At 49.0% G+C, this 17728-nt stretch overlaps 1 protein-coding gene across 3 annotated transcripts in view; it reads right to left on the bottom strand.

The window, feature by feature from the left end:
• Nucleotides 1-312: 312 nt before the first annotated feature.
• Nucleotides 313-17728, bottom strand: part of fndc1 (fibronectin type III domain containing 1) — a 39327-nt gene continuing 21911 nt past the window's right edge. For 2 of the 3 annotated variants that reach the window (XM_030345425.1, XM_030345427.1), the window contains exons 9-21: nucleotides 16225-17728; nucleotides 15873-15985; nucleotides 14869-14980; nucleotides 14350-14763; nucleotides 13036-13095; nucleotides 11756-11899; nucleotides 9072-9302; nucleotides 7020-7128; nucleotides 3444-3523; nucleotides 2990-3019; nucleotides 2144-2305; nucleotides 1710-1832; nucleotides 313-1309 (exon numbers count right to left, since the gene is read on the bottom strand). The exon at nucleotides 16225-17728 is cut by the window's right edge and continues 1064 nt beyond it. In XM_030345425.1, coding sequence (XP_030201285.1) covers nucleotides 1194-1309; nucleotides 1710-1832; nucleotides 2144-2305; nucleotides 2990-3019; nucleotides 3444-3523; nucleotides 7020-7128; nucleotides 9072-9302; nucleotides 11756-11899; nucleotides 13036-13095; nucleotides 14350-14763; nucleotides 14869-14980; nucleotides 15873-15985; nucleotides 16225-17728 — 3198 coding nt within the window. In that variant the 3' untranslated portion in view covers nucleotides 313-1193. The remainder of the gene's footprint in view (nucleotides 1310-1709; nucleotides 1833-2143; nucleotides 2306-2989; nucleotides 3020-3443; nucleotides 3524-7019; nucleotides 7129-9071; nucleotides 9303-11755; nucleotides 11900-13035; nucleotides 13096-14349; nucleotides 14764-14868; nucleotides 14981-15872; nucleotides 15986-16224) is intronic. The other variant, XM_030345426.1, reaches the window with a different exon arrangement.

Raw genomic sequence — 17728 nt, 5'->3', positions numbered from 1 at the left:
GGCTATGAAGTGAAGGATTTGCAGGACTTATAATACATATACTAAATGTATTAGCGAGCTGCCAATCTGTGTCATCCAGGATGACACAGAATCCTCTCTCTCTCTCTCCTCTCTTTCTTCACACCTGGGCCCGTTGTATCGTTCCCTTATGTGCTGGCTAAACTCTCCCCTCACTACCCCAGGCAGACTCTCAGGGCTCTCCTCTGTCAACGCCTCGGCTCTCCTCTCGCCTCCCACTTCTCCTGCGGGTGATCCCTGACGTGTCCCGTCGAGGTGGTTGCTATACCAACAAATAACCTTCTGATTCATGGCTCAGGATTCCGGCGGTTTCCATAGCATCCTTTATTTAGCCTCCCACAGTTCCTGAGCAAAAAAAAACATTTTTATTTATAAATTGTTTTCCTGAATACATACACTTTTTGTGTGCGGGCATCTGGTTCAAAATAAGCAACTAAAAGGATCTTCCAAAAAACACAATACCGGTTTTGTTTTCCATTCCATTACACTGTGAGATTAAAAATCAACTCATTTTGTCAACACTTATACACGCCTCAAATGCCAACGGGCATGGTGTATTCATCCTTCTTCTCAGTTTTGTTTGTGTTTCGTTGGTCCAAAGCGGCCCGTTTGAATGCTGGTGTGCATGGTGTGCCTTCTTTCTTTCTGAAGAGATCAGATCTCCGGTTTGAGGGACCTGTCTGTTGAATTGTTGGGTAGTACAATAAAGACGCTTTCCGATCCGGAACACAAAAAGAGTTAAACTGAGCAAGAGCAACATGCTTCTTTTCCCCTCATATACAGACTGCTTAATATAACAAGTGCATTGTACATGACACACATTAGAGTTAGTTACTATATTCTTCTTCCTCTCAAGCTTGTTATTAGACTTGCCATAATGTCCTTTAGCAAAAAAAGTCAATGTTTTTGTTGACATTGGCACACAAGGTTGAGGGTTGAAATCCAGCAGGAGGTAGGGGCGCTGAGGAGCCCTCGGTTATTGACGTTCATCGCTGGAAACATCTCCTTCCTGTGCTCACCGCCTACTTCCTGTGATCACCACCTACTTCCTGTGATCACCGCCTCCTTCCTGTGATCCCCAACTGCTTCCTGGGATCCCCACCCACTTCCTGTGATCCTCACCCACTTCCTGGGATCCCAACCTCCTTCCTGTGATCCCGCCCCCCCTCCTGTGATCACCACTTCCCGGGAATGGGGACCCCGCACTCATACCAGCCCACAAAGGGGTGGGGGGTGCGTCGTCCGATGGTCCCGAACCGGACGGGCTCCTGTCGGTGGGAACGGTAGAATCCTGCAGCATGGAAAGAGATGACGATCACCGCAGAGGAGAGGGAATCGGAGAGAGGGATGTTGTCAGAAGTAACTATGGTAACACACATGGTGGAGTGGTGGAATATTTATGGCGGATCAGTTTCATGAACAGTCTCCAATAAGTTGGCAAGTGGCACACGTACTTTTGAGTCAATCAGAAGAAAATAATAGACCGCAATGACCCACCCCTGATCAATGATGGCGCGGTTCCCCGGGGATACATGTAACTTGTCTTTTGGTCTTTTGCTATAGCTTATAAATCGAGATTATTCTTTTTTTATCTCACCGAATAACTTATTTGTATGGTTGCTGGCACTCAATCATACACAAATCCTAAAGTAAAAGGTATCAATCGTAGGGAGAGGGATGGATGTGCTCACCTTGAGCTGCTGGCAGTGCGTTGGACTGGTAGACGGGGCCCGTCCTTCCATCGAAGTACGAGTCCACGAACTGGCAGTGGTCCTCCCCCTGGCCGGACGTGTCTGCTATACTGTAGAACGGCTCTGGAAAGAACAGGGAGGAGGGGAGCAGTGAGGAGTCATAAACGTACTCGCTCCAAATGTTCCATTATGTAATTGAAGCTGAAATGTGACAATAAAATCAAATTGCTGAGGGAGAGAATTTGAGAGGGAGAAGAGAGAGAGCGAGAGAGGACATACAGGGACACAGTGAAAAGAGCTAAAGAGAGAGAGAGAAGGAAATAAAGAGAAGGGGGATGAGTTTAAGCAACAGTTGGTGATCGAGGCGGACGCACGTAGATGCAGCTTTTAAGTAATATAAATATCTACAATCACAAAGATATTGATTGGTTTACCCCTCAGCCCCTCCCCCATGAAGATCTTGTATCGCAGGGAGTTGCAGAGGATCACTCCCACAAACTTCCTGTACCAGGTGCGCTTGACGTACTGGCTGCCCTTGCAGCCGCTGTGGGCGTGGTTATACTTGAAGGAGAAGGGAATCCAAATGGGCTCCCCACCTAGACAGAGAAGCCAGGGCGGTTGGTTGTGTGAGAAAACATTGAGCATTGAGTCGGACAGAACGTGAGCCCAGTATCCCCATCATTAATTAGGCTAGCCGCACTCTGACAGAAGAATTAATGTCCAGTGATTTCAGTTTAAAAGCTCAGGGAGGAAAAAAAATGCTTTCCGGCGCTCGCTTCCAAACATTGACAGATTACTCCGAACCCCGCTGCCACGCGCCGCTGTAGCCTGGGCAGCGCGGAGTCCTGTCGGTAGCGCGCAGCGACGCATGCTAGAGCTCAAGTTAAGAGGGGAGAGCAGGAGAGCGATGGGCCCGCCACGCCGTAAATCATCTTAATGCACTGCGCTCAGCGAGTGGAGCCGGCAAGACCTGCCAATGGCTGGAGGCGACCGGCGGGCTGAGAGACGGCGCGTCACTCCATCACCGGGGCGGCACCGGCGGAGCCTGGGCTCCTGCGTGTACCGACGCCACCCTTCCAGCGCTGCTGCGACGCCACGGGTATTTGGGCCTCCAAAATGGCGTGCTTTATGCGAGGGGCGTCTGGCTATTACCATGATGGGGACTGGCTTGCTGCACAGATGGCCAGCTCTTCAGAAAGCTCAACACTGGATTCCATAGAAAATAAGCCACAAAAAAAAGGCAAACAGAGTTGAGCGATCGGCCAGGGGGAGGCACTTACCAGGTGGTCTTTCAATGAGCAGGGGATCGTCTGAAAAGCAGCAAGCAGAGAGGGTGCAGGTTACTCGGTTTCCAGGGAGGAACTGCACCGTGTGACAGCGCCGTCAAAGTGCTGATGCGTTCACCTGGTTACGCATGGGAAAACGCTGACCCTGTCCTGTCTAATGCGCTGCGCAGCTGTGAGCCCGCTGCCCTGTGGCTGCGGAGCCTCACACTTTCATGGGAATGACTACTCATCAACCCATAAAGTCATCAGCACCTTTTATGTGTTGTGTACGACGACTACGTATGTGGCTGACACTCATGTTATTTGGCGCAGTCAAAGTAATGACTGCCAGAAGCTATGGTACATTTAGTTTGAGTTACTTTTTTAACATTGGTTCGCAAAGCACATCAATCTGACTAAATCAATGTGTCGTCTGCGACAGAGTGTGTGAAACGCACGGCACACACACCTGATTCGGTCACGTACGTGAGCGTTTCGCTCACAGGCCCCAAACCAAACACGTTCTTGGCCTGAACTTTGAAGTAGTACCTGAATTGGAAGTAGAAGAAACACACACAAACAGATGTCATTAGGGATTTAATGAGTTGGGACTAGGCTGTTAATATGACTCTCAGCCATGGTTTTGTTTTGGCCGAAGGGCTATGAGATGAAAAATATTGATGACCAGAGCAGCTGACTTGGCGCACTGCACTCCTAGGGCCTGATTTAAGAGGGGCCCTTTCATTCTCATGAATCCAAAGCGAGCTGCGTTTGCAAAAAAATATCTCTGAGGCACATGTTGAACTTGGCCACAGCAAGCAGGAATTAGCCAATAGGAGATTAGTAACAAACAAGAGGCGAGGAAGGACTAGAAGGAGAACTCAAAGGTGCAGGGATTAGCGTTGGGGCGATGGGGACGACGGGATTGGAGGAGGGAGAGAGAGGGCGGGAAGGCGTGCACAGCAGGGAATTAGTGTCAGCGTGAGGGAGGCTTAACTATGGGATGCCAGGACAGCTGTCTGTAGCTCAGCTCTGTGAGTGTCTGGGAGCTTTGAAATCATGCGAAGGAACGATGAAATCCCATCAGATTAATAACACCATGATTGACTTCCTAATGGCGTTGGAGGCATTTTTCCAGTGTGTCTGTGTGCTTCAGTGTGTTTCTCAAGGCTCCATGGTCCCATACAGTAAGTTCATGGTCTATTCATTTCAATGAAAAAACTATTTAGCCAGACGATGACAGCAGGCCCGTGTCCAATAGGCACAGTGACGGGTCCAACCTATAAATATATAACACTCGAGAGTGACAAGAAACTTGAAAGAATTACAGAAAGGAGAGGTTGGGAGAAAGCAACATGATGAATGGAGTGGATAAAGAAATGAAGAACGACGGAGGAGCCAATTGGTATAAAGAAGTTGGAATGAAGAGCTATATATATATATCCACCATGCTTATCCCAATCAAGTTACTTAAACCCGACGCTATGATTACTTTAAAACTTACAGAAGCTGAGGGGCAAGGTTGCATATTTCCAAATACTCATCCATGCACATATCATTTTTTATTCTGAAGTTATTTGCTTTCACCCGAAAGGAAATAGTCAAGCAAAGAGCCTGTGTGAGTTGATCTCGTGAGTAGGACGGTTTAAGCTTTCAAAGGAAACAGATCTTTGTGTGCTTGTGTGTGTGTTTGAATGTGCAGCTCTCACTACCAGATGCCTTAACCCTCTAAAGGAAAATGTCCTGACCTGTCCTATAAACCACTGTTTGTGATCCATGCATGCACGCATGCACGCACACACTAAAAACCAAGATCTAGAATAAAGAAAGAATATTTCAAGGACAAATTTGACATCCTCCATGTACTTTACAACCTTTGGTTGCAAATTCTAATTCTGAAAACATACACTTCCCATTTATACACACTTTTACCCTCTCTCACACACAAACACAAACACACACACACACACACACACACACACACACACACACACACACGCGCACACACACACAAACACACACACACACACAGACACACAATTTACCCTCACTTAGACAGACACACACGCACACGCACACACAAACGCACACACAGACAGACAGACAGACAGACAGACAGACAGACAGACAGACAGACAGACAGACAGACAGACAGACAGACAGACAGACAGACAGACAGACAGACAGACAGACAGACAGACAGACACACACACACTGCACCACCGTCTTTTGCTCCTTGCTCAAAGGTCCCTCCATAAGATGAGCTCTGTGTCAGAGCACTTCAACCAGCGAGGGGTTGACCAGGTACAGCTCTAAAAGGGAACTCTTGGTCCAGGCCTCTGCCCCCAGTGAACCGTCTCACAAAGCCCCAGCAACATCACAAACCCCCATAAACACCGGGGCTTCCAGATACGTTCTGCCCCATGAAGTCCCTCCAGCCGAGGTGCATTGTTATGTCATCCTAACAGTTGTTATGTTGTATTTTTCTATTGGATCGTTGTTATAGCATGAACCTGACAGCTCCGTGAGCTCAGCCGACTGGCACTCAGCCCAACCTCTCGTAGAGAGATGAACATCGTGGAGGAGCACTCTGTTTGTCATGTCATGTCAACCTCAACCGCTTATCCGGGGTCGGGTCGCGGGGCAGCAGCAAAAGCAGGGGCCCCAGACTTCTCTTTCCCCGGACACATTGACCAGCTCCGACGGGGGGCATCCCGAGGCGTTCCTAGGCCAGTGTTGGGACTAATCTCTCCCCCTAGTCCTGGGTATTCCCCGAGGGCCCCTCCCCACTGGTTCACCTGGCATCCTTAACAGATGAATCACCTCAACTGACTCCTTTCTAGGCAGAGGAGCAGTGGCTCTACTCCGAGTTCCTCACAGATGGCAGAGCTCTCACCCTATCCCTAAGGGAGATGCCAGCCACCCTCCTGGGAAAACCCATTTCAGACGCTTGTAACTGCTCTCTGTTTGTGTCTGATTTATCTCTGAGCGGCCAGCGGTAACCGTCTCTGGGTGAATTTACTTCAGTGTGCTTTGCTGAAAAGTTCATAGCACAGATTCTCCCCTCCATTCTGTGAACAGAGGGGCCAATCAGTGCCACCGCCTTGGCCAACTACATTTCTTCTCCTCATGAATATACATCTTCACCAAGGCCCCCGGCAACAGTCATTTTACTTAAAAAACCATGTGTGTTTCAAACCCACCAGGGCAAAACAAAGGTTTGTTGATACAGAGCGCTTAACGCAGTAAGCAGTCGGTATCTCCTCTGGCTCTCGCGGGCCCCATGACGGGAAGCATTTCCACGCTCATACTTTGAAAGCCATGACCCATAACTCTTGATAAACGGGTTCCGAAAACATGGCCCTGATAACCAAACGAAGGAACCTTTTATTTTGTCGGTTGCATTTTTTTCGCCGTGTGTCAGACGATGTTCGAGGTGTTTATGTTTCCAGGAGTGGGGAGGCTTTCCTAGGAAATCACATTTCAAGGCTGCTTTAAGAGCCGATCCTGGACCTGCTCTTGCTCTGCCAAGTGTGATTTACTTCACGTCGGTGTGGGCTTTTCCGTTCGTGTCGACAAGCATGACTATATCACTCCTGGCCTGCTCTGATATCGCAAGTGGAAACGTGTAGACGGCATAGAATACACACACACACACACACACACACACACACACACACACACACACACACACACACACACACACACACACACACACACACACACACACACACACACACACACACACACACACACACACACACACACACACACCTAAAATCCCACAGGAACACACACCTGCACGCACACAAACACACAGGAACACACACGCCCGCACTAGTACAACACACAGGATCACTCATGCACGCACACCTACAAAGTCACAGCTGTAATTCACTGAGAAGAAATAACGAGGATGTGTTATATGTGTTATGCACACACACACACACACACACACACACACACACACACACACACACACACACACACACACACACACACACACACACACACACACACACACAAACACACACACGTGCGTTACCTGGAGTTTGGTTTGAGGTTCTCCACTGCCAAGTGTGTCCCTTGTGAGTCCAGAGCGGCCCATCGGTTGTTGAGGACGTCGTCATAAGAAGCGCTGTGGACCATGTACCCTGCAGGGAGGCAGACCAGAGGGAAGGGTCAGGGTGAGTAGAGAGGGATGGCAGGCAATGTTCTCTACTCACAGAGTTTAAATGGAGTTGATCTATGTCCATATACCAGAGGCAATATAATTGTGATAGATTGAATTATTACTGTTTTTAAAGGCTGCTGTCCGTAGAAGTTATTTGTAACCCTGTGAGCCACTTCTTCCTTTATGATTGCATTCATTCAAGGTTTTACGTCTGTTCTCTGCACTAGATTTTGCAAAACAAACCCATTTTTCTCTTCTATTAGCCGAGGCAGAAAAACACTTTTATTATTTCACCAATCATATCTCATCTCTAGACTGTCCTGTAGATTCTAGTTCAAACCCTTCTGCTCTGAGAGGTGCGGTGCCAACATAGCTTTGAGAAGGAAATGGGAGAAAGACACTGTCTCTCCATTTTGCATTCTTTCTATCTATATTCCACTTCCACACATGCGTGCTGGGCGTGTTTGCGCATGCGTGCGTGTGTTTATTTCCTTTGTAGTTGGTGTACCCTTTTAAACCAGTCATTGTAATTACAAGTTCAGAAAGTAATGTCATTTTTTTTTTTATTTAAACATTCAACCGTTTGAGCACTGAAGGCAACCTTCCATCTTCACCTCATCAGCCCACATCTCAATGACATCAACCAGCCTCTCCTGCTAGACTGCTCTCTTAATGTTTCAGACAGTTGTCGGCGTCTGCGAGGTAGTCATGTGATAGAGACAACTTTGGAAACATGTGGAAAACCCGATATGACAGAAGAGGAGGAAGAGTGAGAGAAGGGGAAAGCCTAGATGGCCAGATGAAACTAGCAACCTGGCAAGGATATCATGCATGTTACCAATTGTAGCAAGATGCTAACTTTGTGATTTGTGATTTGTGATTTTCTTCTGACAATTATCTCAATAGAAACTTTTCACATTGGAGGTAAACGGATGGTTAACATTTTTTTTATGCATACCTTCTGCATCAGCAACAACCACTAGTTAAATTAAAAATGTTCCACATTTGATGCCAAGCCTCACCAAATCACCCATTTTGGAGGATTCATAGTTGTGAATTTGTATTCAATTGATAATTACCATATTAACCAAACAACGTTTTTGTCGTAGGATAGAAGGGCCATAATCTCTTCTGTCCTCTGAAACAAAGAGACGAGGAGGTAAGGAGGACGGGTCAGCCCTCACAATGTGTCACTCTTCAAAACCTACTACTCTAGGTGGTGTGTGTGTGTGTGTGTCTGTGTGTGTGTGTGTGTGTGTGTGTGTGTGTGTGTGTGTGTGTGTGTGTGTGTGTGTGTGTGTGCGTGAGAGAGAGCAGGGCAACCCTTGGGGGAGGACAGATGGAAAGAAGGAGCAGGAGCACACACACACACACACACACACACACACACACACACACACACACACACACACACACACACACACACACACACACACACACACACACACACACACACACACACACACACACACACACACACACACACACACACACACACACACACACACACACCATCTTCCTTCTTTTACTATAAGCCAATGACAAGAGGGAGCTCGTCTGGCTGACTGAGGATCTGCTCTCTCATTGGCCACCTGGGCACCACAGCAGCGTGGAGTCTCCGGCCTTCTGGCCTCTCCGTCGCAGGAGGTTTTATTCAACTTTGATAGCACCATGGGGACCCCATTCCAAGGGTTTAATGCAGTTCAGTTTTTTAGCTCCATAATTTATTTACCATGGACGGAGGAATACATAAATACCAGTGCAGATTCTCCCCATGTGATGACCCATGTGGGGTCGCTTGGCGACGCATCACTGATGATCCATGGAGCCAGGGCAGAGATATTCACAGGTTCACAGGTTTTCTCCTGGTTAACACTTTATTATTCTAGATGTGCGTTAAAGGGTTTCCTGCTGCACACGTACCTGACACCATGTCGTCCTTCAAGGGGCGGGCCCAGTCCAGGATGACGAACGAGTGGCAGCCCTCCATGGCGACCACCGTGATGTTGTGTGGCTTGTTCTTGGGGGGCTGTCTGTGATTGGCTGCGTCCTTGTCCATTAACTGGCCCAGGATGTCCACCTGCAGGTATTCCAGGGCCTCGGTCAGGGAGCAGGGGGCCCCGGGGTCCTTCTGGATGTAATTCATGTAGGGGGCTGAGACAGGCAGTGGGGGAAATAGAGTTTTTTTACTTTGTTGCGTATAGATATTATTTTATTTACTTTATGTGTATGGGTATATTGAGGGTACATTTAGATCAAATTCACACACAAACATTTTGGAAAACACAGAAACTGAAGTTAAAATATTTGTTTGACAATGCCTTGCTTATGAAAACTCAATATGTGAACATTGAATTCACACAATACTAATTCCACAAAGCGTCTTCTTACAATTACATTTAGGGCATTTAGCAGACGCTTTTATCTAAAGTGACTCACAACTGGTAGATTTTTGTCAGAAGAAGGAGCAACAACAATATATCTCTGTCGCTACAGCAAGGACGTTCATAGAACCAAGTGCCAGAGGCTAATCCTTAGTAGCCCCTCTGTGTGATTTAAATAGGGCAGAGTCAAGGCCTAGTGCGGGCTAGGAGGAGAAGGTAGAAGAAGGTCAAACGGAGGGGCACGGGGCCAGGGGCTTAATGCAGAGCATGTCCACCCGTCCACTCGCATGCAACGGAGAGCTCAGGGTGAGATATCAGGAGAGCTCATAAACAGGAGAGAGGAAGTCTATTTTGCCTGCCAACGTGGATATTCTCCATTCTGCTGAAACTCAGTCTTACTGTAGTCCTTATTTTTTGTTCATGTCAGCTGAGGATCGGGGACGACGGGGGAGGTTGGGGGAGGAAGGGGGAGAGTTGTAATTGGTTTCAGATCGAGTCGACCCTTCGCTTCTGTTCTGTTTGGAGGACGGTGGGGTTTGTACCGAGACAGATGGCTGCCATGAGCTGGGCTTTTGTAATTGTTTTGCTGTTGCTACAGGCTGTCTGGAAACATCCTCGCTCATGTCACGGTTATTAATGTACCTCATTAAAAGCCAGAGAATACAGAGGGAGAGACTTTATCTAGACTGATGGTCCATGTTCCCTTAACTTAATGACATCCCAATAAGCACCCGATCCTATCTACAAATCTACATCACGATCGTCATTCACTCCTGCCACCATATCCAGCCGTTCCTTTATTGTGATGGAACAGATAAGAACCTTTTCCCCTCCGTCTAGGGAAAGCGTTGTTGATCCAGCCAGTCGAGGTGAGAGAGTGCACTGCCGTCCAAAGCCAGCCCATATAGGCAGTAAAACAGACAATGGGAGGCCAGTGTGTCTGGCCAGGGCTTGGCTATGTCCTCAGTCAACCTGGCCTCTCTCGTACCCAGGCAGTGGGAAGGACTGAAGCTATTTAGGAAAAAGAAGCCCTATGTTTTGAGGGATAATGAAGCCATAATAAGGCCTTCATGTAATAAGTTGAAGGATTCAGTCCAACTCCTGATGTGTGCGTGCGTATCAATTTCTCCTTCAGGTGTGAAGAATGTGTTTTGCTGGAGTGTGTGTGTGTGTGTGACTGTGCATGCGGCATGTATTGATTTCACCCGGAGGTGTGACGAAGAATGTGCCTTCGCTACGGTTGGATTATTCATTTTGAGCGCCGGCCCACGTAACGAGTCCTATCAGCCTTCTGTCAAACAGCCGCCATCCCCGGTCGACACCCTGCTCCTAACAGCCTGCACGTGACGGGCCAGCGCGCTGTCCACACCCGCTGTGGAACACCAGCGGTGGGGGACTAACCTATGTCAGCATCATGTCAACAGTGGCTCTACAACCCATGCAGAACCGCGATGGGAGATGTCTAATCATCTGTGTAATGCGTGCAACCCCTTGTGGTTCACACCTCGGCTTATCCAGACCCCCTTCATGTGGGGGTCCCAGCACACGGGCCTCCTGGATTGCTTTGATTCACACGGTTACACTGCTGCACCATCTGGCCTGACGTGGTTATCCAGCCACTATGTTACTGCAGGGGTGTTTGTAATCTTTTTGATTGTCATCCCGAAAGCAAAGCACCGAAACGGACGACATGCTCTGACCTCAGTGATCAGAGGCTGCCAAGTCTGGTTGGAGTAAATCAGCGCCGCCCGGCAGGCAGGCAGAGGGAACGTATTTATAACCTGCTGGTTCTGGGAGCCAAGCTGAGAGGGTCCTGAATGCGTTATCCTCCCTCGTTATGCAGCCAAGAGAGACTTGTCAACACACACACGTGTAAACTCACTGACACACAAAGGCACGCACACTGCACTCATCCATAACCATGAACACGAAACACACTCCCGGGATAATTGCTTCTTTTAGTTGCTAAAACCATATATGGGCAATCTGACTTCAAAGTCGAGGAGTTGGAACGTCATTTTAAAATATTTCCAGATCTCAATATCTAATTTCTCCATCTTTCTCACGCCCCTCTTCATCCTCTTTAGTTTTGAGGAAAACTCTCAAGAAACCTTTCTTTCCACAGAAGGACAACCTTATTATTGTTGAGGTCAAAGTACATCAAGCAACCCACACCTATATAGTACGTCAACACTCACGCATGGTCATTGGTCATGGGCGTACCTGTGAACCGTTTCTTCCCTGTGAGATCCAGCGCAGAGGAGGGCTTCCTGTTGACGTGCCCTGGCAGGGCTGGGTGTTCTTGCGGGGGGCTGGTGGTGGTGATGGCGGGGCGGGGCCGCAGTGTAGTCGGGATCAGGAACTCATCTAGAAACAACAGGTCTCTGTGAGCGTTCCCAGACCCGGGACGACCCAATAACACAACAGCACGCCATCGCTCAGAACCCTCTGCGACTGCCGCCACTGTGGCGGAGATTAAACGCTTGTCATATTTTCTTAATGCATCGTGGAACAACTGTGTGATATCATTGGAAGTGACCCCCTTTTTTAGTTTGATGGTCTACTCTTGTGTAATGTTTTGCTTTCCACATTTTCCATTTGGAATGGGAAATGGGCAGGAGCAGGAGCATGGGGGGGGGGGGGGGGGGGGGGGAGGTTGATGAAGTCAAGCAATTGTGCAACCTAGTTCAGTAGAGCCAGAGCTGCAGTCTGACAGCCGCAAAGGGACTTGGTGAGTGAGACTCAATGAGTCCCTTCCCCTCCAACACATCAGACCTACCTGCAGGTGGGGGCCGCGACATGACATCATTATCCACACATGCACGTGCACACACACACGCCCTCAGACGCATGCATGCACTCTCAGACGCATGCACGCGCGTCGTGCACACACACACACACACACATGTGCCTACTTATGTGCAACAGCAGAAGAATATTGCAATGTCCCATGTGAATATGTATTTTCTGAGTTAAAACTGTAAACAAACAACTGCAAATCAGAGACTGCTTAACATGCAACATGTTGAGATACTTTAACACAGCTATAGCCACGCTGAGGCAGCTTCCCATTCAGTCACTCTTCATATCCAGCCAATGTGTGTCCATCCATAACAAAACAACATCACCAGAACCCAGAGCGAGACATCGGGGGGCCGCGCAGGCCAGGGCATTCTCCCAGGGTTAGTCATGCAGCTGGAGGAGCAGGAAGGCTCCAGGTTTACAGGGAGACTGAGAGACATTGAAAACAGTCAGGGACCTAAGCCCCACAGACAGAGAGAGAGAGAGAGAGAGAGAGAGAGAGAGAGAGAGAGAGAGAGAGAGAGAGAGAGAGAGAGAGAGAGAGAGAGAGAGAGAGAGAGAGAGAGAGAGAGAGAGAGAGAGAGAGAGAGAGAGAGGCTGTGACCATGGCTAAACTTTCAACAGGCGATTCAAAACAACAGAAATTGTCTGGCAGACACATTTGCGGCGATTAGGTCGGTTTGTAGCCATACTGCCAATACCTTGCTCAAGAGTTAAAGCGTCTGTAAGCTTGTTGTCGGACTCCATCCCGGACGACTCCTCTGTCACGGAAGAAGCACAAGCTACAGGTTCAGAGATCCAGGTGTGTGTTTGGTTGTGCTATGGTGCACTCACACACAAAGATACTCAACAAATGCAAGAGAAATAGAGCGCATGAAAATAAGCGTTCAGGATACACACACTAACAGGCATGTGCACACATACACACAGAACATATATATTTTTAAATACACTATATATGTCTGTTATATAACAGCTATTGTATATAACAGTGTTAAATCTAATGTTACGAGTAAAATGTCTACTGGTTGTCATATTTATAGTTGACAAGGAGATGTCTCTCCAGTGACAGGCGTTGGTTAAGGTTGTCCGTTCCGCTTGTTGGATGAAAAACATGTTTGCAGAATGAAGGGGGGAAATATATTAGGATAGTTCGATTTGCCTTTGAAGAACACCAAATCACGGCGCCGATGTGTGTGTGTGTGTGTGTGTGTGTGTGTGTGTGTGTGTGTGTGTGTGTGTGTGGCCGTGTGCATTTTTCCATATCCAACTAACACAAACAGCAGTGTGTGTCACTCCAGGAGTGTTTGAAAAGAAGTATCATTCACCGACCGCAGCCATGCTGCTGACTCTACTTGCCCTTGGGGTCTCTCTCTCTCTTTCTCTCTCTCTCTCACACACAAACACACACACACAGATATACACACACACAGCCACATACACACACAGGCGCATACACACACACACACACACACACACACACACACACACACACACACACACACACACACACACACACACACACACACACACACACACACACACACACAGGCACACACACACACATAGGCACACAACCACATACATGCACACAGACATACAGACACACAGACACACAAACACACACACACAAACAAAACCACACAAACACACACGCACACACACACACACACACAGACGTAGACAACACAGGCACACCACATACACACGCACACACATAAAAACACATATAAACACACTCACACACAAACTCCCAAACACAGAACAGATCACACAAAGTGATCAAACGAACTGACAACACATACATCTGCTGAGAGGAGCTGGATTTGACAAACAACACAACAATAGACTTTTCTGTCTCCTAAAATACCATCTCTGCTACCACTAGCTAACATCAGAAGGCAGTAAAGAGAAGCTCATTGGAGGTATACTGTATTGAATGCACATTTGGTGGGACCAATCAACCATGCTTTCTCTGTGCCAGCGTCCTGCGTCCTGATGGGCGTATGGCTCACCCTCTGGATAGCAGTCCAGGATCCCCTCTGGATCGAGGGCCGGGTAACCGTACTCGTCGGTCTTAGAAAAGGTACCAGGCGGGCAGGTGGGGTAGGGCTGCATGGTGGTGCCATCCTCTAAGAACCACTCTGGGGTTGTCGGAACCCTGACGGTGGTTGTGGTGGTGGTGGTGGCGGGGGTGGTGGTGGTGGTGGTGGTGGGGGCTCTGGTGGTGGTGGTGGTGGTGGGGGCTCTGGTGGTGGTGGTGGTGGGGGCTCTGGTGGTGGTCCGATGGTGGGGTCGGTCCAGGCCGAGCACAGGCTTCCCGCCCACCGTCAGAACCTTGTCCTTGGGGTTGACCACGGGCTGACCGTCCCGCCCCTGGCCGAACAGAGCCAGGCCCTCCTGGTTCACCAGGGGACTGCCCTCCAGGTCTGGGGGCCCAGGGGTTGGATGAGAGGAGGAAGAGGCCTTGGTGAAGGTTTCTGGGGTTAAGTGTGCGTCCTAATCTAATGAAAAGCAGTGGGAGTTGTGCTCACCAAAGATGGTGCGTCCATCGTCCCCAAGGACCACTCTCCTGGGCCGTCCCTGAGAGTCCTGCAGGGCCTTCCCCTCCTCGTTCATCAGGAGACCTTTGTCTAGGTCCACAACCTGAGGAAGAATGCACAGGTTAAAAATCCAATATAGGGTTAATAATTGTATTCGGTGGTACTACTAGAACAGGGTTACATGCCTGTATGTTAGAAATAGCCTTCCCCTTATTATTCTCCCACTGTTCATTTCTGCAAATCTCAGCATCTTTCCAAAACGGTCTGTTTTGAATCATGTCGCTTTAAGGCCCGCCTCCTGAGTAGCCCAGTCTGCTGTGATTGGTCAGCACTCCGACTCTATTGCGCTCATCGAACCCTTTGTGCGCGTGTCGGTAAATTCACACTCATACGTAAAACATGCATACATACGTCATATAACAGTCTAAAGCAAAGGGAAAAGTCGATAAGCATGATATCACTCCTTTAACACCTCTCAAAAAACAATGGACAATTTATTTGCAACATTAACCACGTCTCTAGAATGCTGTAGAATAAATCTCCTCGTGTGATCGTTGCTCTCAGTCTCGTAAAAATCTGGATGTGAGGGACTAATGCAGATAAGGGTTGTAGAAAGTATGCCGGAATTGAGCTTGAATGCTGCGACCGTAATCTGCAGCACTGCAATGTAATCCTAAAGGGTAATGTGATCAATGTATGTCCTCTAAAAGAGCTGGTTTGTGCCACTGCCGATGTTTATCGACAAAGTAAAAAAAAAAAACATGATCTGAGGCGCACGCTTTTTTTTTCTCTGTGAATCAGACATTTCAAAATGCAGTTTATATCTTTGCTTCAATGATTGACTTGAGTTCCATCTGCTTTTAAGGGTAACATTTCTACCAGAGTGTGTTTGCTTTAGATGAGCACTTTTCCTTTGGTTAGGAATGCCGCGACTACTAGCCAGTTTCATTGGCTCGTGAACCTGGTGAATAATATTTGGAATGAGCTTCACTTACCCATTTCTTTCCATCAGGGCCAGTAATTAACCTGCGGCGAGCCCTGCTGTCTAGCTCCGATGTGGAGGACTCTTTATCCTGGGACGTGCTGAGATTTGGGCGGCCATTTTTGTCTAAACAACAGTACATTGTTAGAGCAAACAATACTTCACCTCTGAATGGTATTTCAACTTGATTGAATATAAGCAATATATTTTTTCAATAAAATTTGCCCTACTTTAAGGGTACAATAATTAAACATGAAATGCATTAGTTAATAGTTGTTATTTATTAACAATTAACTAACAGGCAACCATTAGTAACTGTATTTCATAGGGCTAGGGCTATCACACGCTCACAAACGGTATGTTACCATTTCCATAGTTAGGTCTCAGTGCTTCACCCTTAGGGGCCTTCCCTCTGAAGTTAGGGTAACGTGTTCTCATCCTTAAACTGTCTCTGGATGACGCTGACGAAGATGACGATGGTGGTGTATAGGATGCTGCGGCTGATGATGGCAGACCCCCTCCAGGTAACCCCCCTGTCCTCGTGACGCTGGAGCCACGGCCCTCCCCGCGGACAGAGGTCAACACCGGCCGGGGCATCTTGGATGAGGACGAATGAGAGCTAGATTCTGACAAAGAGGAAGAATCCGACGTGGTTGGCGATCTTGCTCGAGTGCTTTGAGCCGGTTGGACTCTGAAGGGCAGCCTGTAGCCGCCAGGCACCCGGATGGCCGACGAGGGAGAGCGGGCCCTGCCGTTAGCAGAGACGGCGGGCCGCTGGTAGGAAGAGCTGGTCCTGCCTCCACTGGAGGGCTCTCGTTTGTCCCCCTCCACCCCGCCTCTGTTGCCCGGGGTTTGGTGGTGATTCACAGGATTTGACGTGGTGGTTTTGGGGGCTGCTGTGGGGTCCGGTACTTTTTCATTTTGGTCAACGATCACCTTACTCCCCTCGTAGAGATAGTCCTTTTCATGATCGTTGTCATTGTTACTATTATAATTATGGTTATGAGAGCCTCCTCCATGGACGGCCTCGCTCGAGGCTCTGTGGACACCTGAGGTACGATGGGAATCGGAGTTTGAAGAGGAGGGTGCAGCAGTAGAGGTAGATGGTTGTCTAGACTCGCTAAACTCATTCTTTCTAACTGTCGTAGAGGGTTTGTGCAAACTGTCTCTCAGCCCTTTCTTCAGCAGGTTGTGCTCTGAGGCGGCCTCCACATTATCACTCGTCTCCTGTATCGTGGACACCCCTGCGGCTCCAGTGGCCCCTGAGGCCCTTCTGGCCGAGCCCTGCAGGACGGGCCGCCCCGCCCCGACCGAGGATGAGGTCCTGCCCCACGGCGTCCTGCCCTGCTGCCTGTGGGACGACCCTCTGGCCCCGGGGCCAAACCTTCCCGGGAAGCGGCTCGCCAGAGACGGCGATCGCTCGGCGTGTGAGGGCTGCACTCTGGCAGGAGACACAACGTCTTTCTCCTCCTCTCCACCCGGCCCTTCCTCGCTCTCCTTCCCGTCGTTCTCGGCGGATGGCACGTTTGCATTCAACGCCGTTAACCGAACGCCGGACGTCTGCCCTTCAGCTTGTCCCGTCCTACTCCCCGTGTTCTCGTGCTCGGCGTTGTCGGACTCCTCCCCGTACGTCGTGTCCTGCTTTTCGGGGGTGTGTGAGGGCTGTGTGTTGTGGGACGTTGCGGTGTTATGGGTCACTCTGCGGGCAGCGGGCCGAGAGTCTTGTGTTTCTGCGGCGGCGGGCGTCCGAGACCCGCTGAGAGGAATGAGGGATGGGTTGTGTGCGCCGGCGGAGGAGGGATTGTGTGACACGTCCAAGCCCTCGGTGTTTGATGTCGACTTGCTCTGGGAACCCGTCCTGGAGTTGGA

This window comes from Gadus morhua, chromosome 21 (assembly GCF_902167405.1).
Source record: "Gadus morhua chromosome 21, gadMor3.0, whole genome shotgun sequence".
Lineage (NCBI taxonomy): Eukaryota > Metazoa > Chordata > Actinopteri > Gadiformes > Gadidae > Gadus > Gadus morhua.
The sequence above is the reverse complement of the archived record's forward strand: the minus strand, read 5'-3'. Positions and strand labels throughout refer to the sequence as shown.